Below are 24,743 nucleotides of genomic sequence, written 5' to 3'. Positions count from 1 at the left end.
CCAGCTCTTAAAAATGACTCTTCCCACTGGATTGGAATTCACCCATCTGTAGGGGTTTTATCACTTTCTGCTCGGGGATGGAAAGGCCAAGTGTAAAATGTGTGGGCAGCCATGGGAGAGCCTCTTGTACTTTTCAAGACCAGTTTTATTAACATTCCCGGGTGAGAAGATCAGGACTTCCCGGAAACATCAAGTGAAGTGTGGACATGTTTCTGTAAACAGGCATTCCAAGCTTGGACCAGCCTTCTGAGATGTTCGCTGGTGGTCTCACCAAGCTTCCTATGCCCAGGTGAGCCTTCTTTACTGAAAGTGATGCTGAACTGAAGGAGGATAGATGAGGGGGAGCTGTTAACCCCGAATCTCCCAGTACTCCTGGCTCGGGTTGGCAGGAAGCTAACAATTTAGATGTCGGTGAAGATGGCACAGTGGGTCATTACTCAGTGCACAGACTTTGCAAGGAAGCAGCAGCCAGGGGCCTTTTATATCGAACTGGCCCCAACACCAGTGATGCAGAAATACTACACAAAAGAGAAAGCTGTGTTTCTCTGTTCGGCATTTTCCCACTTGCACTGACCACTGAAGACCACAAACACTACCAGGTATGGGAGTCAAGTTAGCCCTTGCACAAATTTGGCCTGGGCAGAGGCGTGTGTCCGGGCGTTCAGGGCCTGGGCTTGAGGTTCTGTTCGGCCCCCAACAGCTGTGTGGGGGAGCCAGAAAGTCTTTCTGAGTCTTGACTTTCCCATCTGTAAATTGAGATAATTGGATTACCTGGGGGAAAGGCTTATGCTTGGCACCTGCCACATCTGACAGAGAACAGACTGGCGGGCCAGGGTCATCACAAGTTCATGGGCAGTAATTCTGAATGGTCGCTCTGCGCGGCTGGAAATCCTACTCTGTTTCTCCGGTGGCCTTGGTTGTGAAAATGATTTCACACCTAACCCTTGGTCTTCCACCCGTTCCTCTGTGCCGATCTCGCTTTGGCAGTCACTTGCTCCCACTCCCCTGGAAAAATGGAAACCATCAGAGGAGCCCCCCTGGTCGTTGTATGGGGAAATCTACAAACCCATCTCCCCTTCTCTTCGGCCTCTAGGGTCGCGCCTCCCCAAGCAGCTCTGTCTTTTGTGCTCTAGGTCCCCCTCCCTTACTTTATCAGGGACTTTGCTCGGGGGTAATTCCTTTGCTCTGTATCACCAGGTCCTGGCCTAGTGGTCAGTACCATCAGCACAGACTCGGTTTTGTAGCCTCCATAGTTGGACGAAACCTTCCCATGACCCTCGCATTCCCTTCCAATACTCCCGTTCTCCGCTTCCCTTTGCACTAAAACTTTCTGAAAAGTTGCCTATGATCGTTCTCTCCAATTCACTGGCTCCCATGTGCTGTCCCACCCATTCCAGTCCAGCTTCCGGCCTCCCTGTTCCACTAAGACTGCTCTCAGCAAGGTCGCCCCAGGTCCCTGTTGCCAAATCTAGTGGATGTTTCTCTGTGCTCAGCTCATTCGACCGTTGGGTGGCATTGCACCCAGGTCAACTCTCCTTCTGTCTTGAAAGACTCTCTCCTATTGGCTGCCTGACCTCTCCTACCTGGCTTTCCTCCTCCCTCCCTGGCCACATCTACTCAGTCTACTGTACCATTCCTCCCTCTGTCCAGCTTCTGATATGGGAGCATCCCTGGCTCAGTCCCTTCCCTCTTATCCAGTTGGAGCTGGAAACAGTATAAGTCACGTGGTAGCCTAGAGGTCCAAATGTCCCTGAGGCTGCCCAAACTCGGGGGAGGGGAACAGTCTCCGACTCTCAACGACTCTCATCGTAGGAGCAGAGCATTTGTGGCCATCTTCAACCCCCGGGGCTAGAAACCCAGAAGTCCTGCTCGTTTCCTCCTGTCTCCCACCCCTTCCATCTGCTGCTCCTTCAGTGAGTCCTGTCAACACCACCATCGCCCCCAGCCCCGCCAGAATAGGTCTCAAATAGGTCCACTTCTCTTGTCTCCACGGCCACCAGCCTCGTTCAAGCCCCAGCGCCTCTCGCCTGGTCCCACCGTTGCCTCCTGCCTGGTCCCTCTGAACCCTTCCCTGACTCGAGGTCCGCTGTTCTCACCAGAGGGGCCCGAGTGGGCTTTGCTCGTGTGCATCACATTATTTCACTCCCACAGTGACATCTTCCTGGTGGTCAGAAGACAATGCAAGCTCCTCGCTCCAGCCTGGGGGCCCTCCCCGCCTCGGCTCACCCCTCAGCCCTCCTCCGTCGCTGCCATGCAGCCCCGCTGGGCTTCCTTCTGTGTCTCGAACAGACCCCCCTGTGCCAGGCTTCAGGACTCTTGGCTCGCACCCCTTGGCTTCCTGGGACACCCCCCTCCCCCCAGGCCCCTTCCTGTCCTTCAGGTCTCAGTTCACCTGTCATCTCCTCCCCAAGGCCCTGGGGGCCACCACATGACTCCAGGGTCCTATGCCGTGTGTGTATGTAGAGAGCGCTTCACTCGGAGATATTTGTTTGCTTGTTTATGTGTCCATCTTCCCACAGATTGAAGACTTCGCCGCAGAAGGGCCTGTGTCTGTTTGGCTCCACCCTGATCGCCCCACACTGGCCCCAGAGTAAATGACCAGCACGTAGTAAATGACCAAGAAACACTCACTGAGTGAAGGAGAAAATCCGATGGGAAGGCATGGCACGGTGTGGTACCACACATTCCCACACAGCCCGGAACTTTCTCTGCCAGAGCTCTAGCATGCTGTGGCAGCACGCCCTTCTGCCTGTCACACAGCCCCAGGGGCAGTGCTTTCCGTCACACAGTCCAAGGGGCCCCGGGAAGGCCGACATGTCGCGACATGGCCCGACACGCACAGCACGAGGCCTCGCTTGGATCGCCCGGGTGTCACCGCTCTCAGCTCTGGACACGTCCGGCTGACCCCAGCCGGCCACAAGGGATCCCCAGCCTCGGCCAGAGTGTCATTTGGGACCCAAGCAACTGAGCCCCAGGCCCCAAGTGGTGGGCCCTTGGCCGCAGACCTGTGTTCATCGGAGCATAATGGGCCTTTGTCTTCCCAGAAGGCCCCGCTCAGCCTCCGGAGGAGAATGGCCCATTCTGAGCACCCGGAGCAGCTGTGTGGTGGTGGCAACGTTGGGGGAGATGGGTAAGCACTGGACTGGGGAGAGGCGAGGAGGCCTGGGCCTCTGCTCTGCTGTGTGACCTTAGGCATGTCACTGTCCCTTTTTGCTTGCACCTCCCTTTGTAGAAAGAGAAGAGCATGAAAGGGCCTCTAAGGAGCATCCGGGTACCAAGGCCCAGAGAGGAACAGTGTCTGCCCAGGGTCACAAGTGAAGGAGGACAGAGTTGCCACCAAGCCCAGGTCACCTGCCTCCCAGAAGGCAGAAGGACTCAGAGGGTCCTGCTTGACTCCTCACCTGTTGCTCTGCCCCCAGGCCCTTGCAGCAGAATAAGGCAGAGAATAAGGCACCAGGAAGGAGAGGGGCTGTGGAAAAGGAAAGTGGGGCTATAGCACCCACCCAGCCCTGCCCTTTTCCTCTCCTCTCTGGCCAAGGCACCCAATGAGTCATGAGATTCCACTGGGGTGGGCTTAGTGCCAAAATCAGTGATGACAAGGGACACCCGCCCCCCAGCCATGCTCTTGGCTCTGCAATCTTCCCTTGCTCTGTGTTCCTCCCTCCTGTGCACAGACAGGCAAGAGCGGGCAGAGCGCCCAAACCCCCAAACAGACACAAACAGACACCCACACAGGTACCCAGACCGTTAGCGAGACAGACACCGAGTAGATAGGCGGGCAGAGACAATGACAGTCACACAACTATACGTGCGGACACACAAGCCCCAAGCACACACATACTGGCAAAGAACGTGCTGCCAACAAATACCCAGACGCATGAACGACACAGAGGCAACATGCAGACAGACACACAGGCGCAGAGCACACACATAACAGAGAGACAAGCAGATGCAACAGACACACCCCACAAACACAACAATTCAGATACACGCGCGCGCACACACACACACACAACAAAGACTCACACGGGTGGCCCACAGGGAGTGACTTGGGGCAAAGGACGAGCCAGATGTCCAGGGCCGCACCCCAGCCCCCTGCCCCAGACCCCAACTGAAACTGACCCATGGAAGTGGGCACTCTGAGTATGCGCTCTTCTCAGGGCAGCCTCCATCTCCCACCCCGAGGATGTGACATCAACCAATACCGAGGGGCCCACCTTGCCGCCGGATGAATGGAGGTTAGACACAACCAGGGACTTCCCAGCTAGGAGTGTGTCCAGACCTGTAGTGGGTGACTAAGGGTGGCTGGAGGGAAAGAAGCCAAGTGGTGGCAGGTAGGGAGCCTGCATTCTGGCTGGTGACGGGCAAAAGTCTGTTCCCCTGAGCCGTGGGTTCCCACTAGTCTTGGTCCTCCCAGGTCCCTGCAAGGAGCAGATGGGCCAGCTCCTGGGGTGTCCCTGCTAGTGCTGAGCCCCCCCAACCACCCCATGCCCTGCAGCAGGGTGACTCCCTGCCCAGTGCCCCTGGCAGGGGGTAACCCAGTCACAGATGCCCGTTGTCCTGGTCCCCTCCCCACCCCCAGGAGCTAGCCAGCTGAGGACATCCCTAGGCTGGGGGAGGGGTGTGGAATGGTCAGAGAAAGGGCAAAGGGAATTCCCATGCCTGATGCTTCCCCTCAGTGGGCGGATATGAGGTGCAGGCCTGGGGATCGGGGAGTCTGTCCAGGTGTCACCTTTCATCCTCCCTGCCCTTAGAGTCCCAGAGCCAAGGACCAACCTGCTAGAAGAGGGGATTGTGCAACGGAGAGGTAAAAGGTGAAGGCGGGGCCGGGCGGGACAGAAGACCCATTGTTTGGGGCCCAGGCCAGCCCAGGGAAAGGAAGGGTTTATGCCCCGGGCAGGAAGGGGGGCTCTGCGGGGGGCACCAGCTGCCAGGGCTCTTGCCCTTGGGCCCTGGAGGGAGAGAGGGGCCAAGCAGGACGCCCTCGGGGTGGATAAAGGGGGCAGTGCTTGGCAGTGCTTGGCAGTGCTTGGCAAGGTGCCTGGGCAGGGCAGACCCAAAGAAGAGTTACGGGGCAGGGAGGTGACCCCCACACCACACCCACCCCACCCCCTCGAAGGATGAGCCGCCAAGGCAGGGTCCTCAACTATCCTCCAGATTCCAGTCATTCCTGGGAACGGAGGCGGCTTGGGGCGGCCCCAAGCCTGGGGGGGGGGGTACTGTGACGGGGGATGGGGGTGTGCACGACTGTTTTTATTACTGAGGGGTTGGAGAGGTTCTTAGAGATTTTTGCTGCCCACACTCTCCCCATCGGCTGCCAAACTTAACTCCAAAACTCGGAGCTCCGCCGCCCCCAATCTCCCCTTCTCCGCTGGAGCCCCTCAGCCCTGCGGTGAAGGCCACTGGGAAGTCCTCACCTGTGTCCGACCACAATCCTTTCAGCTTCATTTGGAGTTCCGCCCCCTAAGGGAACGGCTGTCAGCGGAGACCCGGCGAGGACAACCACGTGCTCACTGTCCCTCTCACAGGTCCCAGCTCCTGAGTGACAGGGCGACTCCAGGTGTGAGCCAGCGGGCCCCTCCTCCTCAGCCTGGCGGCCGGGGCGGCGCCGCAGGCAGGGCGGTGCAAAAGGCGGTCCCGCCCCGCACTCCTCGCTTGACTTTTGAGTGTCCCGTGGTCGCAGGAGCCGGGAGGCGGAGGCGCGCGCGGGCAGCCTGGGCACAGCCCGTCACCAGGTAGGGACGCTCCCCCCGCGCAGAGGGGAGGGGGTGTATTCAGAAGGAACAGAGAGGAGGGGGCAGGCGGAGGGAGCAGGGAGTCCTGGCAGAGAGGGAGAGTGGAGGGGGGCAGAGGGACACGGAGGAACACAAGCTGGGGGGGGGGGGACACCCGTGTCAGGAATGGAGGTTGAAAGAGGGGCAGAGGGACCCAGATAGGAGAGAAGACGTCAGTCCGAGTGTTGAGGGGTGTTGAGCCGGGGCACCGAGAACCCCACAATCCCCACCTCCTGTCCTTGAAGATCCCCAGGCTGGTCAGGGAGGGGCTCCGTTTCTCGCTCAATCTGCTTCCTGCCCCGGGTCGCAGGAATCAAGGTCTCGGACCCTGCTGAACCCTCGCTGAGCCCCCTTGGACTCGCAGCCCCAGGGAGCTGGGAGATCAGTCCCCCCGGGGTGCCAGGGAGTGTCCGCTGCCTCTGACCCCCTCTGACCCCTGACATCTGCGCTCCCTGGGCCCAGGAGGCGCCATGTGGCCATGTCCACTGGGGCTGCTGCTGCTGCTGGCCGGCGAGTCGGCCCTGGGTGCCCAGCGGGGTCGTGGGCGCCGCGAGCTAGCGCCGGGCCTGCACCTGCGGGGCATCCGGGATGCGGGCGGCCGGTACTGCCAGGAGCAGGACCTGTGCTGCCGCGGCCGGGCCGACGACTGCGCCCTGCCCTACCTGGGTGCTACCTGTTACTGTGACCTCTTCTGCAACCGCACCGTCTCCGACTGCTGCCCTGACTTCTGGGACTTCTGCCTCGGCGTGCCACCCCCCTTCCCCCCCATCCAAGGTGGGCACCAGACGGCCAGGAGGGTGGGTCGCTTTGTCAGCCCCAGACCCAGCGGGGCTCAGGAGCAAGGCTGATGCACTGACGTTTCCAGGGGAGGCTTTGTAGAATCTGGGAGAGACCCCGCCCCACTGTCTGTGCCTCTGGGAAGTCCCGCTCTGGTCTAACTTGAATCTTTCCAGCAAGACTGAAAAAGAGAAGATCCTTGGTCAGTGGGATTCCCAGCTGGCCCAGGAGAAAGGCAGCCTCCTGCCCTTTCTCCCAGTCCTGTCTCCATGCCAGACCGGGAAGGTGCTGGCCCCGCCCGCTGACTCACCCCAGGCTGATACAGCCCTCAGGGGTTGGTCAGGCTCATCTTAGCCATTCCTCTGCCTTTGCTCACGATTCTCTTCTTACCTGAGGTGGCTGGTCACACCTGGGAGGTGGGGGCGAATCCGTTCCTGCTTTCAGCTCGTGTCACCATCCTTTCCCCTGCCCTTGTCCCTGTCCCATAGAGGAATCATTTGAATCCCTTCCCCCAGTTCTGCGGGCCTGTGGGTGAGAGACCGAAGGCCTTGGTTGTCATCCCAAAGTGCTGTGTTATCTTAGGGGAGTCACTTGCCTTCTCTGGGCCTCGGCTTCCCCATGCCACTCCCACTCCCCATCTCCAACTTTCAAGTCATTTAAATGGCAAAGGCTCCAAGGAATGTTGTGGCTGGCATCCAAGTGAAGCAAGAGGGATCCAAGCTGGGGTCACTGAAGAACTTCCCAGGTAGCAATTGGTATGTGACCCTGCAGGAGAGGTCTTAAGAAGTTATAGTTTGACCAGTTTCAGTGAGGGTTCGGCCGTGCTTGTGCGCGCGTGTGCGTGTGTGCGTGTGCGTGTGTGTGTTTGGAGGATTCGGGACACCTGACTTCTGAGGACCTGGCCCTCTCAGCCCATCGTCTCTGGTCCTGGTTCCATTTCTCTTCTCCTCTTCCCTGCCGCCAGGATGTACGCATGGGAGTCGCATCTATCCAGTCTTGGGAACCTACTGGGACAACTGTAACCGTTGGTGAGTGTTTGCGGCTTGGAGCGGGGCCTGCCTTGTGGACCCTGTGGCCCACAATCTTGGTTCCAGTTCTATCCCTGTCACTTATTTGCTGAGCCTGTTTCCTTGTCTGTAACACGGGGATTTTTACCCTGCCCGTGTCAGCTAATGAAACGACACTCTAACAGCATTCCCCAGGAGCGGTCAGCCACGGATGCCTGGCCCCAGGTGTGGCCCCTGAGCTGGGAGAGGTTCCCTGTCCCTTCTGGCTCTGGCTGGGCTACTGCCCCTCCCAACCTTTCTCGGTGTCACAGGAGAATCCGGAGAAGGGGGCGCCAGGAAGGAAAGCTGTGACTGCAGCGTCCGCTGCCCTGGTCGGGATGAGGGTCAGGGCTGGCTGAGCTGGAGGCCGGCCAACCTGCAGCAGGGCCTTCCCTGGAATGTGGCCCCTTTTCCTCCCCTCCCCACCATTCTAGTGGGAGGATGAAGGGTCAGGGGGGCCTCCCTACTCTAGTCTGGGTCCTGAGATGGGAAGCGGAGAGGGGTTGGGTAGGAAGCCTTGAATGCCTGATCGAAATAATGGGGACCCTGTGGCTTTGAGGAGGCGGCCCTGCACCCACTCCACCCCATGGCCTCTTTGTCTGGGACTGAGAGGCCCCAGGGAGGAGGAAACTTTTTGGAATGTATTACACATAAGCTGTTTCCATTGCCTCACCCGTGTGAGGGGTGCTGGGTCACAGTGAGAGTGGGGACTCGTGAGGTTCAGCGTGCATCTGGCTGAGAGAACGTGTGTGTGTGTGTGTGTGTGGTGTGAGTGTGTGTGAATCATGTGTGTGTGTTCAGAAAGACTGAGCTTGCCTACATGATCCTGCTGCTCCTGATTAGGATGCCTCTGGGCATTGATGGGTTAACCTCTTTCCCACTCCTATCCCTGGGGCCTGGCCACCCTGGGCCCCTCTGGAATGTTGGAACCTGCTGCCACCAGCCCAGTCTAGACCTGCTTGGGCAGCCCTGAGGGCAAAGGGGGAGGTGGCAGGAAAAGAGTGACCAGCCCACTGCCCGCACTGGGTGGCCCGGTTCCCTGCACTTGACACCTGAGTGAGGGTGTGGGGCAATGCCTGTGGGCCGTCCAGGATGCGTGAGACCTCGAGGAATGCTTCGAGAGAGTAAGAGAAGGAAGGGGAACATGAGGAGAGCCTCCCCTCCCACGCAGTCTCTTCCAGCCCTTCTCCAGCCCTCCCTGAAAGTGCCCCCGCCCACTCCTGGGACTGAAGAGCCCAGCCATACTGGGTTTGTTCCCCTTGAGGCTCCTTAAAAGGCAACAAGGGAAGAAGGCAGTTTAGCATCTTCTAATAGCAGAGTTATGAGCTTGTAAAAGCATCGTAGAATTCACAGAATTCCCTGTTTGTCGACACCTATTTATTAAAGACCTACTATGTGCCAGGCACTGTGCTGGACCAGGTGGACGCAGCCAGATGGGGCAGACGGTCCTTGTCCTTGCAGTGGAGCTTCTGGTTTAATGACGAAGGAGCCCCCACACAAATAAACATCTTACAACCTGTGACAGATGTGACGGTGAAAGGGAATAATGGGGGATCCAGGTTTAGAGTGCAGTGGGGGCAAGGGAAGGCCACTCAGGAAGGGAGATGGTTATGCTGATACCAGGGAGGTATCAGACAAGAAGAGAAGGACCGGGGGGAGCAGCTCGTGGGCAGGCTGGGAGGTGGGACAGATCTCATTGCAGCTGGAGCTGTGACCTGGGGACAGAAGCCCTGAGGAGGGGCAGGCCACGTCCGTGGGTCTCGTAAGCCGTGCTGGAGCCACACAGAGGCAGACGATCTGATAGATGTCATTGAGAGATCTCTCTGGGGATGGACAGCGGGGTATGCGGCGGGGTGTAGAGAGGCAGGGAGCCTGGGTAGGAAGCCATTGCCGTGGTCCAGGTGACAGGTGATAAGGGACTGGAGGAGGGTGATGGCCGTGGAGCGGTGAGAGGCAAGTGAATCCAGAACCTTTCATGGTGTGTCATCCCAGGATCTGCTGATGGCGGGCGCGGGAATGGGGGTACGCCACACACCTGGAGTTCTGGTTTGAACCCCCAGGGTGGATAAGGCGCTGTGTCCTGAGTTGTGGATGTTCAGGGAGGAGCAGCTTTGGCGGGGGAGGCAGTCTGGGCCATTTTAAGTTTGCGATACACCCGGTGGATAGGAATCTGAAATTCAAGAGACGGGGAGTCCGGGGGGCTCCTGGAATGGGAACACTAAGAGCAGATAATGATTCTCGACACCCAAGATGGGCCAGGCCCTGTGCTAATGGCTTTACAAAAGGCTGCCATTAAATCTCTGGAAGGGGGGGATGATTCATGTCCTCATTTTACAGACAAGAACTTGGAGGGAGGGAGAGACTTCGAATAACTCACCTGAGGTCACATGACTCTCAAGCGAGGGCCAGAGCCCGGGAATTGAATTTCAGGATTCGTGCTCTTAGTCATTTCACGACACTGCCTCAGTCACTCATGCATCCAATAGATATTTCGTGGGTGCCTACTATGTGCTGGGTTTAGTTTTCTAGGCACCAAAGATACCAAACAAACCCTGCCCACCGGGACCTTAGTGTCTATGAGGAAGCGGGTATAAAGAGGGCAAATAGCTAAATATATAGTGTGTCAGGTAACAACGACATGCTAAGGAGAAAAGAAAACAGGAAAGCAGGAGAGGAAGGTGGCCAGGGCAGGCCCCTCCGAGAAGGTGATTTCTGAATGAAGACTTGAACGAAGTAAGGGTGAGCCTCGGGGATGTGGGGAGAAGAGCAGCTCAAAGGTCCTGGGGCAGGGAGCACAGCTGTTGTGAACAGTCAGGGGAGCGGTCTGGCTGGGGCCTCAGGAGCCAGGACTTGGAGGAGGGGGTCACCAAGGGGACAGGAGGACAGATCGTGCAGGGACAATCTTGTTAGCAGGGCAGGGACTTTGGCTCTTAGTCTGTGATGGGAAGCCAAGGGAGGGTTTTGGGCAAAGGGATGGCATGATATGACTTGGGTTGAACAGGGTCATCCAGCAGCTGTGTTAAAAATATACTGAAGTGGGGGTGCAGGGCAGAAGCGGGGAGAACAATGGGGAAGCTGCAGCAGAATCCAGGGGAAAGGTGACTGGCCCATGATGGCTGCAGGACGAATGAGACGTGGTTTGGATTCTGAATGTGTTTTTAAGGCAAAGCCAACAGGATTTGCCAATGAAGCCAATCAGCACGTGAGGGAAGGAGTCAAGGGTGACTCCCAGGCTCTTGGCCTGAGGTTCAGGAAGGATGGACATTTTCCACGGACTGTAGGGAGAGCAGGCGTGGGAGTGGGGGATCAGAAATGCGGTCCGGGATGTGCTGTTAGACAGCCCAGTGGTGGTACTGTAGAGTGGCAAGGTCCTTGGATCTGGAGAGATCTGGGCAGCAGATATAAACTTGAGAACTGTGAACTTGAAGTTGACATTGAGAGCCACCAGTCTGAACAGGACCATCTAGGGGTTCTTCCATAATCGCTGGCACAGAATCGCAGGCCTGTGGTGACTTCTGAGGCCCCCTCCCTTCAGAGAATGCCCAGCCCCCCTCACCTCTTCCTTCCCTCCTGCTCTTCTAGCACCTGCCAGGAGCAAGGGCAGTGGGAGTGTGACCAGGAGCCATGCCTGGTGGACCAAGACATGATCAACGCCATCAACCAGGGCAACTACGGGTGAGAGGCCCTGGACATGTCCCCACTGGGCACAGACACACATACCTTCCCCCGAGATGCCTGTGCCGCCAGGCACACCCTCACTCAGATCTCATTCACGTGGACACTTAGCCAGTATGCGTCTCTCCCACCCACATGCACGTACCTCCAGGAGCCCCAGCCATGGAAGGGCTGTGACTTTCATCCCTTCTCTTTCAGATGGCGGGCTGGGAACCACAGTGCCTTCTGGGGCATGACCCTGGATGAAGGCATTCGCTACCGCCTGGGTACCATCCGCCCTTCTTCCTCTGTCACCAATATGAATGAGATTCACGTAAGTCCATCCTTGCCCACAATCCTGCCATCTCCCCATCGCTTGGGACCCCAGGAACCCTGGCACGTTGCACCCTGCTCCTTCAAGGGCCTGGGCCTAACACCCTCCAATAGGCTGTGTGTTCCTGGACAAATCACTCTCCTTCTCTGGGTCTTAGGTTCCTGCCCATAACAAGATGTGCTGCGCAGGAAGAATTGATGCTCAGATTCTGAGTTTTGTGGTCCCAGCATGAGCCCCTTGGTGGCCTCCCCAGCCTGGGAAAAATGCTATTCCTTCCAGTACAGCTGGGTCAGGCCCCAAGGGGCCAGGAGGTCACCTTGGTATTTTGGGAAGGGAAGGACAGATAGTGCTCTGGCTAGCGAGCCAGAATTCTCGGAAACAAATACCAGCTCAGTGGAACCCCGAGGGTGGAGGGGGCTTCTCCCTTCCTACCAGTGGGACCCTCTACAGGGAGAAAGGGAAACCAGACCTGGAACAGTCAGAAGGTGAGGAAGGGGAACTTCAGGGGGTCAGGGCGGGGGCACACGCTGCAGGGTCTGTCCCTCAGCGCTGGGTAGGGAGGAGGCAGGCGGCCAGAGCAGCCCTCCCTGCACAGGGACTTGGGCTCAAGGCTAGGATGACCAGACCCTGCCCCTGCCCTCACTCCCCTGGGCCTCTGCTATTTTCTGCCTCCTCTTTTTGCCTTGGCCGCCTGCCCGGTCACAGGACCTTACTCCTTTTTCCCTCCCCTGCCCTTTAGGGCCTGAAGCCCAAGGTCCTGGTAGGAAGAAGGAAGTGTCAGATCAGAAGGCACAGAGGAAGAATGAGGCAGGGGTTAAGAATGGAAAGTGGGTGACCCTGGCCTGGCCACTTCCCTGCAGGCTTCATCTGTGCAATGGGACTAGTCACCCCCACCTGGCGTGGGCGAGGCACTAAATGGTGCTTGGGTCTTCCACCGAGTCAGGGTGGAGATTGCCGGAATCCCTCAGCAGCAGGAATACTCAAGGAACAAACCGCAGAAGGCCCTGGACTCTCGGTGGCCCTTCAAAGGCAACGGGCCCCTGAGGGGTCGGCCAGGCCAGAGGCAGGAGGCAGACGGAGTGACTCTTGCTTTGCAGACAGTGCTGCGCCCGGGGGAAGTGCTGCCCACAGCCTTCGAGGCCTCTGAGAAGTGGCCCAACCTGATCCATGAGCCTCTAGACCAGGGCAACTGCGCCGGCTCCTGGGCCTTCTCCACGGCAGGTACGGCCGAGGGCGGAGGCCGGCGCGGTGGGAAAGGACAGCCAAGGCCTGAGCCGCCTGACGGCCCTTCTGCCTCCCCCCACCAGCCGTGGCGTCCGACCGCGTCTCAATCCATTCTCTGGGGCATATGACTCCTGTCCTGTCGCCCCAGAACCTGCTGTCTTGTGACACCCACAACCAGAGGGGCTGCCGCGGGGGGCGTCTCGACGGTGCCTGGTGGTTCCTGCGACGTCGAGGGTGAGCAGCAGAGGGTGCGGGCAGGGGAGGCGAGGGGAGGCCGGGACCTCAGGAAGGCAACCCGCAGGAAGGGCCTGGGCCATGCTCCTCAGCCTCACTGCCCTCGCTCCCTCCTGCTTCTCCTCCAGGCTCGTGTCTGACCACTGCTACCCGTTCGTGGGCCGGGAGCAGGACGAGGCTGGCCCGGCCCCCCGCTGTATGATGCACAGCCGGGCCATGGGTCGGGGCAAGCGCCAGGCCACCGCCCGGTGTCCCAGTAGCCAGGCCCATGCCAATGACATCTACCAGGTCACGCCAGCCTACCGCCTCGGCTCCAACGTAAGTTTGTGCTTGGTTGAGGGGGCAGAGGCGGGGGAGCTGGGAGGTTGGCCAGAGGCTAGAGCCTCACCCCTGCTGGATACTCTCCTCCCCACTCCCAACCTTCCAGGAGAAGGAGATCATGAAGGAGCTGATGGAGAATGGCCCTGTCCAAGGTAAATGCCCCTCATCCTGCCCCCCGGTTCCAGAAGCTTGTGTCTGCTTGAGACTGGACACAGCACAGCAGCACAAGTGGTCTGTGGAGCACCGAGCAGCAAATCCACTGGGGCTGGGAGTCAGGGGGACCCGGTCCCCTCCCCGCGGGCGGCACCCTGTGGGGGGCACTTAGAGTCTTGGTATGGGCCTGGGCGCGCATCTCCAGACCTGTGCTGCTGGGCTGAGCCGGCCCTACTCTGACCTCGGCCCACAGCTCTCATGGAGGTGCACGAGGACTTCTTCCTGTACCAGGGTGGCATCTACAGCCACACGCCAGTGAGCCTTGGGAGGCCAGAGCGGTACCGCCGGCATGGGACCCACTCGGTCAAGATCACAGGGTGAGGGGCTGGGGGGGGCAGAGGGGCTGGGGGGGACAGAGGGGCTGGGGGAGCAGGGCTTGCACCAGGGGCTCCGAGCCAGCCTGGAATCCCTACCATCTCTCTGCGAAGCCCCATTTCGCAGAGGAGGAAACCAAGACATAAAAGGAGGAGGGGTTTGCCCCGGTCACACCTAGAGGTGGGGGCCTTTTAAGGTTTTCTAAGAACTGTTCCTTCCTTACACACGGGGATAAAATAACTCCCTTGAAAGACAGACACGGATCCCAGGGGTGGCTCAGCCTCTCCCCATCTGAGCACCTACCCCAACTCCGCCTGACCCACGGACTCCCACCCCCAGTCTTCAGTTCCCCACCGGATATACCCAGAGATGTTCCAGTCACTGATTTCAGTGGTCCATACCATGAAATGTCCTTTGCAGTGGGAGTGTGGGGCCTCCAAAGTACCCATGTTCTTGGAGTCTCTTCCTTGTGGTTCCTGGCACCCACCCCTCCCTGGCTCCCCAAGTGAGTTGGGAGGGCAGGCAGATGTGTGAGATCCCAGAGAACTGGTCCCCAGGATGTGGGGCCCTGCAGGGAGGCCCAAGTTCTCCCCCTTTCTGTTCACCCCCTTCGGTTATCCCTTTGGCACCCTCCCCCGCATGGGTGTGAGTACACAGACTTCCAGAGGTGGAGACTGAGGGAGGTAGAGAGAGGGATCTGGAAGGGGAAGGCCCCTGGGGTTCTAGCCCCTGAAAGCAGGTGGAATCAGCTCCCTTCTCCCTCCATGGCTCTGACCCCCGCCCCCCGCCAGGTGGGGAGAGGAGACACTGCCTGATGGAAGGACGCTCAAATACTGGGTGAGTCCCTGCGCGGGGTGCCCTGCGACCGCTGCCTCCTCCCCCTCCCCCCACGCACGGCCCCCCTCACCGCCCCTCCTCATTCCCAGACGGCGGCCAACTCCTGGGGCCCAGCCTGGGGCGAGAGGGGCCACTTTCGCATCCTGCGCGGCGCCAACGAGTGCGACATCGAGAGCTTCGTGCTGGGCGTCTGGGGCCGCGTGGGCATGGAGGACATGGGGCACCGCTGAGGCCCTGGCACCGAGCCGGGCCGGCCGGCGGAAGAGCCCCTGGGGAGCACCCGCCCCGCCCCTCCCGACGCAGCTCCGGGCGCAGGCGGGCGCCTGGGGTCTAATCCCCGCGCGCGGGTTCCGCTGACGCAGGGCCCGGCCTGGGAGCCACGGGCAGGCGAGGCTGGCGGAGCCCCCAGACCTCCCAGCGGGGATCGGGCAGGGCCTGGCCCGGGAGGAGCGGGCCTGAAGATCCCAGGCCCCGGCACCCCATCAAGACCACTAAAGCCAGGACACCGCCAAGTCTCCAGCGCCACCACCCTATCCCACCCCACCCCTGTACTTTTATTCTCCAAAGATATTTATTTTTCTTTTCACTGTTTTAAAAATAAAAAGAGTACTGATCACTGTGGTACCCTGGAACTTTGGGGAGTGGAAAGCCAGGCCGGAGATGGTGTGGCAGGTGGCTAGACAGCAGAAAGGACCACCCAAGGCCTTGCTGGTTGGCAGGGGTGGGTAGACTAGAAATCTTAGCCTCCATTCGGCCCTAATTGCCAGTGGCTCTGGGCGCTGACCCACTTGGAGGTGGGGCATGGATGGCCTGTCCTCTGGCCCCCAGAGAGACATGGGCCCGTGGGAACCACCTTTCAGACGCTGAGTCAGCGCTGCCTGGTGGGGGAAGCCATACCCACCGATCAGCAGAACTGGCGCCGGTGCCCAGCAGGCAAGGGGGGCACAGCCCCACAGAGGCCGGAGCCTCTGTCTCTGCAGATCAGCCTCTCCAAACCACCCAGGCGAAGCCCGCCTCCCCACCCCCACCCCCCACCCCAGCAGGCCTCTCTGAGCCCTCTCCCTACCCCACCTCCCTGGGCTCCCAGCGCCAGCCCAGTCCTCGGCCCACCTTTCAAGGCCATCAGGACCCACTGCCCCAGCCTCCCCGCCAGAGCTTCTTTCCCCCGTGTGCAGGCAACCCCGGTGTCCTCACCGCCCCCACATGTCCTGCAGAGTGACGGGCATTTGCACCTGCTGTTCTCCACTCTAGATGCCCTTCCGTTCCATCTGCCACTTGTCCCACTATTTCGAAGCCAACTCCGGGTTCTTTCATTCAGACAGTAGCCGATGGGGCTGCCGAGGTGCCCGGTGTTGTGCAAGGGACCCGTGCTCTCCCAAACCACGCCCCCCGCCCCCCGCCCCCCAGCATGGCCTTGGCACCTCCTCCCTGGACTCATCTGGCCCTGCCCTTTCACCCAGTATTTCCCTTATCTGAGAGCTTGCTTCCTCCTCTGGGCTGGAAGTTCCTTGAGGGCAGGGACTGGGTCTGGTCCCTCAGGGGTCTTGTCCCTCCCGGTACCCACACCTGGTATAAGGTGGCATTACAGTTTGTGGAACGGGTGAGTGAATATGCCCTGTTCTTCCCCCTCCACTCGGCTCCCAAGACACCCCCCCCCCCCAGCCCAGCCCTCCGGCCCTGACGTCCCCAGCCCCAGGGGACCGAAAGGCAGGGGGAGCCCGCGTGGTGGGGGGCAGCTGGAGGTCCTCCTCCCGGGCGGCAGCCCCTCAGGGCCAGCTGCCTCCCGGCATCACCTGAAAAGAATGCGGGGCTCCCGATAAGCGGCCGCCTTTGTCTCATTTCCTGTTTGCCAGGACGTCCCGGGCCGGCTCCCCTGGCCGGCCCGCCCGTCCCCAAGGAGCCAAGGCCGGCGCCCCCCCCTCCCGGCACCCCGGGACAAGGGTGCGCGGGGAGTCCCGAGCAGGGGCGGCGGGGGCGCCCGTCCACCTCTCCCCCCTGCGCGGCTTCGGCCGCGGGGGGGACGCGCCTGGCTGCTCCCACCCCGCTGGAAAAACCCCCGTCCAGCCTGGAATTTTCTACAAGGACCTTTGGCGGAAGCAATGCGGGGTGGGGAAGGGAGGGGACCAGGGGCGCGGCCGTGTCCCGAGGAGGCTCAGGCTCTGCCAGCCCTGCCGGGAGGAGCGGCCGGCGCAGGGTGGTCGGCCCAGCCTTTCCTCAGTTCCGCCCGCGGCCCACCGAGGAGCCCCAGGCCCGCCTGGCCACCCTGGAGCGGGAGCGGGAGAGGGTGCGGGGGAGGGCTGGGCCAGTGCCTCAGGACCCTCCATCAGCCACCCCTGCATCTCTGCTGTTGGGAATAGGCAAGGGAAGCAAACTTCTAGGGCCCCCAACCCACACCTGCCCTTGGGTGGTTCATGAAGAAATCCTGGCATCCTGGTCCCTTGCTCTGTGTCCTGAGAGTAGTCCCTTCCTCTCTCTGGGCCAAGGGCTTGGGTCTTTGGACAGACCTGGGTTTGAACCCCTGCTCTGTTGGTTACGCTGGCCATGAGTCATCTTGCCATCCCAGAGCCTCTGTTTTTCTCTTTAGTGGGGATGATAGTACTCATATCCTGGTGGTGTTGGGAGGATTACAGGAGACAAAGGGTGCCAAGCACAGAGCACAATGCTTGGAACCTATTAAGGGCTCAATAAATGGCAACAGCTGTAATCATTTTAAGGGCGTTGGACTTGATAATGCAAAGGCTTTTCATAATGAGCCCAATAAATATTGAGGGCTTAACCACAGCCTTCTGCTAGCGTATTGTTCTGAGTGCTTTACATACATGATCTCATTTAATCCTAGAAACGGACAAACTCCTATTTCCTTATTTTGCAGATAAGGAACAGAAGCATAGGAGAGTCTGAACGTTGGTTGTTGCAGGATTCAAACCCAGGCGGTCTGAATCCTCACACCAGTCCGTCTTGTATTAGTAGTGTGGGTGATTGGTAGTGATAGTCCAATGTCCCTTCCCAAGTCCTTTCCCTGTTTGGAAAACTCATTCATCCTTTAAAATTCAGCTGAAATATTCCTCCTCTGAAAAGGCTCTCGTGGCCCCCCTCTTCTGGCCCACCAGGGACTCCAAGATACATCCTTGGCAGACACAGAGTACCTGTTGACAACCTTTGTTCCCACAAAGGGATGAAGCAGGAAGGACATTTTTTTTTTTTTTTAAAAGAATGTATTTCTTTTTTTTTTTTTTTTTTTTTAAGATTTTATTTATTTGACAGAGAGGCACAGCGAGAGAGGGAACACAAGCAGGGGGAATGGAAGAGGGAGAAGCAGGCTTCCCGCGGAGCAGGGAGCCCGATGCGGGGCTCGATCCCAGGACCCTGGGATCATGACCTGAGCCGAAGGCAGACGATCAACGACTGAGCCACCCAGGCGCCCCAAGGACATTTTTTTCTTAGCCCCATCCTTTCCTATCCACTAAATGTTCTGCTCGGGCATTCATTCTGGTCTCCTGTGGGGTTCTGTGGGGCCCCAGGGCACCTGAGTGTCGTCTCCCCGGAGCTGCTGAGTTACATCTCTTCTTGAGCACTAATGCCTCACGTCTTCCTGGCATCTTGCCAAAGCCCCGTCCTTGCCTGGTGCCCATTAAGGGAAAGGAATTCATGCTTACTGAGCCTGCAGTGGGCCAGGCCTTGGGCTGGGCGCTTCACAGCTTTAGCTCATCTGAAGTCAGGCACACCGCTGTGAGAAAGTGTATCTTTGGAAACCAATGCCAACCCGAGGTGACTCTCAGAACCTAAGGGAGAGGCGAACTTCTAGACTGTGAGCAGAGCTAGTGGGCCCAAGCGCTGCCAGAACCAGGGACCCGAATACTGCGGGGATGACTGATTGTCCCTCTCTCTCCTCAACCTTTCTCTCTACAAACTAACTGCCATGAGGAAAGGACATGGGGCCAGTGACACTCCTGAACCTTTCGGCCCAGAGGCATTTTCTCAGTTCTGATTCATAACAAAACAGAGCAGACCAGGGAAGGCTTCTGATTGGCCTGGCTGGAGGCAGGTGTCCACCTGTGGGCCAGTCACCTGTGGTTGGGGGACAGGATCATAGGAGCAGGGACTGTCCTTGCTGAAACAGTGTTTGGAGGAGGAGGAGATCCCCAAAAAAGGAGAGGGCTGCCGTACCAGGGGAAGGGAGCAAAGCCGAGCAGATGGCAGAACAATGTCCACCACAGCTAGGGACTACTGTTACTGCCATTTGATTGACAAGGAAGTCGAGGCTCAGGGAGGGGGTGACTGGTCAGGTCATGCCGTGGAGAAGTGGGTGAGCTGGATACAGACCACACTGCCTTCCAATGGATTTGTAGATCCAGCTAGAGAGATGCCTTTGTAAGTCAAAGAGGGATTCCTACCCCCCCCACACACCCGGCTTCTCGCTGCTGAGCCCTAGGAGATAACGTCTAGAATTCCACCCACTTCATGAAAATTCTGTGACACTAACCTGGGAGGCAGTCTCTTCCCAAAGTGAAGCAAGGCTGAGTTCCAGCAGCCCCTGGAGAGCAGAGTCCTGCTTCCTGTTCCAAGGGGCGCAGCGTGGCTCACATCTCACCGCAATGAGATGGTCAACAGAATATGTCACTTTATAGATCAGAGAGACGGGTGCCAAGTGAGCCAGACTGGACATATGCTATAGGTAAGGACTGCTATTACCCCCATTTACAGGGAGGAAACCAAGGCTGGGGGGGGGAGGGGCGGAGGGAAAATGAAGTGTCTCCCCCAAGGACACATTGCTAGGAGGTGGTAGAGAACTTCAGTTGTCACACCCCAAAGCCTGGGTTTTCCCTACGCTCTGTCCTTGTGCACACGCAGCCCCTCTTCATCTCGTACCCAAGCAGCTCTGTGGCCTCCAGCTCCGGACACATGACCGGGACCTGAAGTTTGGGGCTCACAGAAGCTACTGGTCAGGGGGCACCTGGAGGGAGGAGAGTGAAGTGGGTCATGAACACTCAGGTCAGCTTGGCCTGGGGCTGCAGGGAGGTGTCAGGGCTGCAGAGTGGGAGCCAAATCACTGCTCATCCTGGAAAGCCAAGTTCAAAAGCCTCCTCCTCTGAGAAGCCTTCCTGACTCTGTATCGTCATCGTCATGGTCGGTGCTCTGAGCTCCCACCCCCACCCTACTTTCTCCAGCACAGTACCCCTTCCTGACTGTAGGCTTCTCTGTGCTCTCGGTATCGCCCATCCACTACTGGGCACGGAAGAGACACAGGAGCTGTTGGTCCGGAGAGAGGAGGAATCAGTGAATGAATGGATGGACACGGGCAGGGCCAGGGCCCTGGTCGCCCTTGGCAGCAGGGCCCCCTAGTGGCCGAATCCACAGGTCGCCCTGCCACAGCCCAGAGAGAGAGTGAAGAGAAGGCAGCCAAGCGGACTCCCAGAACTGAGCAGCTGTTGTGTGTTGTGTATTTTACATACATTCCCTCATAACTGCCCTGTGAGGACTGGAGACTGGCCCAAGGGGACAGAGAAGGAAGGGGCAGACCTGGGAATGGATCTCAGTCTTGTTGGCCTTCCGCACCTCTCCCCCAGATGTTGTGCCCCTGCCTGGCCAGGAGAGGCTTTGGCTCTGAGGTTTCCCTCACCTGCGGCACCATCCTCCCCTCCTGCCTCCACTCAGGCCGTCCTGTCTCCCCCCAGCAACACACACTCCCTTGGAAAGCCTCTAACTTAGAGCCAGACACACCCAGGCTCAAATTCCAGCTTCCCTGGACTCCCTGAAGTTCACTTTCCACTCTGAATCTCAGGTTCCCAGTCTGTAAAATGGGAACAGTGATCTGTGCTATCCCTGTGAGCCCTACATTGAGACTTCCCCTAAGAATGAGGAAATGAGGGAAACAAGCTGGGCCCACTGAGGGTTGGACAGAAGAAATTGGTATGTCATGAATCAGAGCAGAGATGTCCAAAGTCACCTTAAAGGGCCAGGCTGACGCGGTCCTGCCGCAGCTCACGGGCATTAGGTGAGAGTATTGATCCATCTAACGTAGTAAAGCATCCTCAGACAAAAGTGAGTCCCCATGAGTCCCCATGACCCCAAGATACTGAGTGTGTCCAGGGAGAGGCAGCTCTGGCCATTGGACCGGTAGCCACGCTGGGCATGTATTGAAATGGTCAAGGTGGGTGTTACCGATGGGCTTTGAGTGGTTCCTTTCCCCACGGCAGGACGATGCTCTGGACACCTGCATGTGGTGGCTCTCTTAACCTGGGGCCATGAACCCAGGGTCTCAGCCTCAGTCGTCTTTGAGAGTAGGCAGATCTAAGAGTGAGCCAGGAGTGGGAGAATAGGGAGAGGTGGGGCCTGTGGCCAGCACGTGTCAGGGAGTGCACACCTGCCTAAAGGTATTCCCAATCGATGACTTAAAAACACGATGCCAGCCTGCATCACTCAGGGCCCCAACAGGCAACAGATGGCATGCTCTAATTAGGGAAATCGGGGCAGAGCTTATTTCCAAAGGGACTAATGACAAAGCAGGGTGTAGGGGAGTCACAGGAGAGAGGGGAAGATCCTGGGGGAGCAGCCGCAGAGTTTTTAGCCCTAGACCTTCAGGATCAGAGGTGACCAGGACTCAGATGGAAAGAGCTTCCAGAGCAGAGATGCCCTCAGGGAGAGCTGGGGAATAAATACCTCAACTCCCCCCCTTCCCTCTGTCTCATCCCCTGCTGGGGCCCCCATTTACCAAAACCCCACAGGATCCCCAGCCGTGGACTTTTAAATGAACAAAAATATACTTCTCTCTTATTTAAAGCACCGTTTTTAGAGTCTTTGTAAGATCAGCCCAACCCTAACCAAACAATCATAAAAGAAAACTTCTGCCAAGAAGATATAATAATTGCGAATTTATGTGTCTCATGAACTTATATTTATTTTGGTAAAACCATATAGAGCAAATCTGGCAGAATTGTCAGGAGAAAGTCATGAGTCTATAAACAAAGTGGGAAGCGTTAATTAAACTTTCGTAAAACCAATGGCTCAAGTAGCAAAACATTAGTAAGGACACGGAAGTTTGAACAATATAATTAAGGAGCTTCCTTCCTAGGTAAACATAAACTTCACAGCCCCCCACACAGAATATCCATTGTTTTCAGGCTCAAATGGAACATTTAAAGAAATACCACATAGGTGGCATAAGGAAAGTTGACGATTTTTTCAAAGAATCAGTATCACTGCCCTGTTCTCTAATTCCAATATCATAAAATCAGAAACCAACAATAAGAAGTTGGTCAAGGAAATCCAATACGTTTTGTAACTTAAATGCTCATTTCTGCATAATTCACCAGATAAGGAGAACCTCATAATGGAAATTACAAGATATTTAAAACTGAATAACAATAAAGCTAAAGTGGAACTTGGAGGGAAAATTCTAGCCTGAAATGCATTTATTAAAAACAGGAAGGATTGGGGCGCCTGGGTGGCTCAGTTGTTAAGCGTCTGCCTTCGGCTCAGATCATGATCCCGGGGTCCTGGGATCGAGCCCCGCATCGGGCTCCCTGCTCAGTGAAAAGACTGCTTCTCCTTCTCCCACTCCCCCTGCTTGTGTTCCTGCTTTTGCTATCTCTCTCTCTCTGTCAAATAAATAAATAAAATCTTTAAAAAAATAAAAAATAATAAAAACAGGAAGGATTGGCAACAATGAAATAAGTGTCTAACTCGAGACTTTAGGACAAGACCATCAGAAAACTCGAAGAGAGCCAAAAAAAGGAAATAATAAAGCAGGAAGGACCGCTATGGAAACCAACAAAAAGTTGAACTCTTTTAAAAAAGGGTTAGTAAATTCTTTTCAAAGCCTCAATAAAATAAACAAATTATTAACACATACTACACAATATCGAGAACAAAAAAGGAAGGATGGGACTGGAGATGCAAACAAGGTTTTTTAAAAAATCACTTAAAAACACCATGGGGATCTTCAGTTCTGGCAGGATGTCAAATGAAGATAATAAGAAAAACCCAGGAAATGAACCCAGAAGGAAGAAGTAGCTTGTAAGAAGTGGAGAGAAAAAAAAAAAAAGATTAAGCATGGGAAATTCAAATGAGCATGGACTTCATAAGAACAATTTTACAGACTGATTTGAGGAATAAAATAAACAAGGTAAGACTAAAAACTAGGGAACAATCAAATTATAGGCAGGAAGCTATGATCAGAGTTCAAAAGTATTCTAAGGCCCTTGATTTTTCTAGAGGAGGATATTGATTAACGTTAGACTTTGTTAAGTTGAAGTGTGCATGTTAAAAATCTGAGCATGACTAATGAAAGAACAGAAATAGAATGTATTCTAAACCCGCAGAGAGGAAACAAAGGGACTGAAGACAGTCCAACCCGTCTACCTTCAGGCAGGAACTGATAAATAAAAGAAGCAAAGGAGAAACTTGGTGTGGCTGCCAGTTTCCAAGATGGTCTCAGTGACCCCTGCCTTCTGGGACCTATGCCCATGTGAAGTCTCCTCCCATAATGTGTGGGTGGGACTCAGTGACTTGTTCCTGTGCCATAGAATATGGCAGAAGTGATGGTATGTCACTTCCAAGCAGGGCTGGCTTTCTGGGAGTACAACCCATGCTTTCACAAAGGGCACTGTCCCCAGAAGGGCTCCATGCTTGGATTAGTGCTCTGCTCTCGCTGACTTGAAATTCCTAATCATTTTTTATTTTATTTTATTTTTTTTAAAGATTTTATTTATTTATTTGACAGAGAGAGACACAGCGAGAGAGGGAACACTAGTAGGGGAGAGGGAGAAGCAGGCTTCCTGCCGAGCAGGGAGCCCGATGCAGGACTCAATCCCAGGACCCCAGGATCATGACCTGAGCAGAAGGCAGATGCTTAACGACTGAGCCACCCAGATGCTCCCCTAATAATTTTTTAATAAGGGACCCCACAAATTACGTAGCCAGTTTTGCTTCCAAGATCAGGTTATAAATAGGGCTGCCAGATAAAATTCAGGAAGACCAGTTAAATTTAAATTTTGAATAAGCAATGAATAATTTTTTAGTATAAATATAGCCTGTGCAAATATTGAAATAGTATCTGAAATTTAAATTTAACTGGGCATCCTGTATTTTTATTGGCTAACTCTGGCAGCCCTAATAGAAAAGACCCATGGCTTTCATTTTTGGTTGCTCTGTGTGTGTGTGTTATCTCTTGGATCGCTCACTCAAGGGAGGCCATATCACAAGCCATGTCACAAGCATGGAGAAGTTCAAGGGGCGAGGAACTGAAGCCTCCTGCCCCTAGCCATGGGAATGAACTTGGAAGCAGATCCTCAACAGACCCTTCAGATGGCTATAGCCCAGCCGACAGCTTGACTGCACCCTCCCAGACACCCTGAGCCAGAATCGCCTGGCTACGTGGTTCCCAGATTCCTGACCCTAAGAAATGAGGTGAGATAATAAATGTTTGTTGTTTTGAAATGCTCAGTTTGGGGGTAATGATACACGTGGTAAATGGAAAACACAAAAGAGGATTTAGAAATAAAATTTTAAAAGCCGGTAATCACAACAAATGTAAATGGACTGGTTTCACCAGTTGCTAGATTATCAGAGGGAAAGAAAACCCATAATCGAGCTGTATGCTTGCTGTTCATGAGAGACATATCTAAAACAGAGCTATGGAAATACTGAAAGCAAAGATATGAAAAAAGACACCATCCATTGTCTGACCAACAAAGTGCCTGAAACCTTTTGCACTTCGCTACTGAGGATGCCCAGTTCTTTTCAGGGACTAGGCAGAAATCTGTTGGTCCAGGAGGAGTGTCTGTCCCCCAGCCCCAGTTAATTTTCTCGTGATGTCAAAGTACGAGCCGCAGAGGATGAATCACGATTTGGTTGAAGCCAATTGTAGAACCTCTTTTCTCTTCGTTCGGTGATTAGGGAAAAGATGCTCATGTGCCCCTGTTCTGGAAACTGGGATGTAAAGGGAAATCTGGGAAGTGCTTTTTTCCTTTCTCCTTCTGCCTGGTGCATGGACACAATGCCTCAACATGCAGC

General features: G+C 56.3%; 1 protein-coding gene across 2 annotated transcripts; it reads left to right on the top strand.

Moving 5' to 3' along the window:
- Positions 1–5,590: 5,590 nt before the first annotated feature.
- On the top strand, positions 5,591–15,345 carry TINAGL1 (tubulointerstitial nephritis antigen like 1). Of its 2 annotated transcripts, XM_036098579.2 has the most exons (12): positions 5,591–5,735; positions 6,237–6,548; positions 7,516–7,579; positions 11,180–11,272; positions 11,471–11,585; positions 12,683–12,806; positions 12,893–13,043; positions 13,172–13,361; positions 13,471–13,516; positions 13,771–13,894; positions 14,684–14,729; positions 14,819–15,345. In XM_036098579.2, exons 2-12 carry the CDS (start codon positions 6,245–6,247, stop codon positions 14,957–14,959), a joined length of 1,398 nt encoding a protein of 465 aa, XP_035954472.1. In that variant the 5' UTR covers positions 5,591–5,735; positions 6,237–6,244; the 3' UTR covers positions 14,960–15,345. The 2 variants fall into 2 exon arrangements, with proteins under 2 accessions (XP_035954472.1, XP_035954441.2); XM_036098548.2 differs by lacking the exon at positions 14,684–14,729.
- Positions 15,346–24,743: the final 9,398 nt, after the last annotated feature.

Source organism: Halichoerus grypus, chromosome 5 (assembly GCF_964656455.1).
Source record: "Halichoerus grypus chromosome 5, mHalGry1.hap1.1, whole genome shotgun sequence".
Classification (NCBI taxonomy): domain Eukaryota; kingdom Metazoa; phylum Chordata; class Mammalia; order Carnivora; family Phocidae; genus Halichoerus; species Halichoerus grypus.
The sequence above is the reverse complement of the archived record's forward strand: the minus strand, read 5'-3'. Positions and strand labels throughout refer to the sequence as shown.

Excerpts from the sequence above, each read along its gene's own strand:
- TINAGL1 (XM_036098548.2), top strand. The coding sequence starts at position 6,245 with ATGTGGCCATGTCCACTGGGGCTGCTGCTGCTGCTGGCCGGCGAGTCG. Across the intron at positions 6,549-7,515 it reads CCCCTTCCCCCCCATCCAAG|GATGTACGCATGGGAGTCGC; the intron begins GTGGGCACCAGA and ends CCCTGCCGCCAG. Across the intron at positions 13,044-13,171 it reads TGGTTCCTGCGACGTCGAGG|GCTCGTGTCTGACCACTGCT; the intron begins GTGAGCAGCAGA and ends CTTCTCCTCCAG.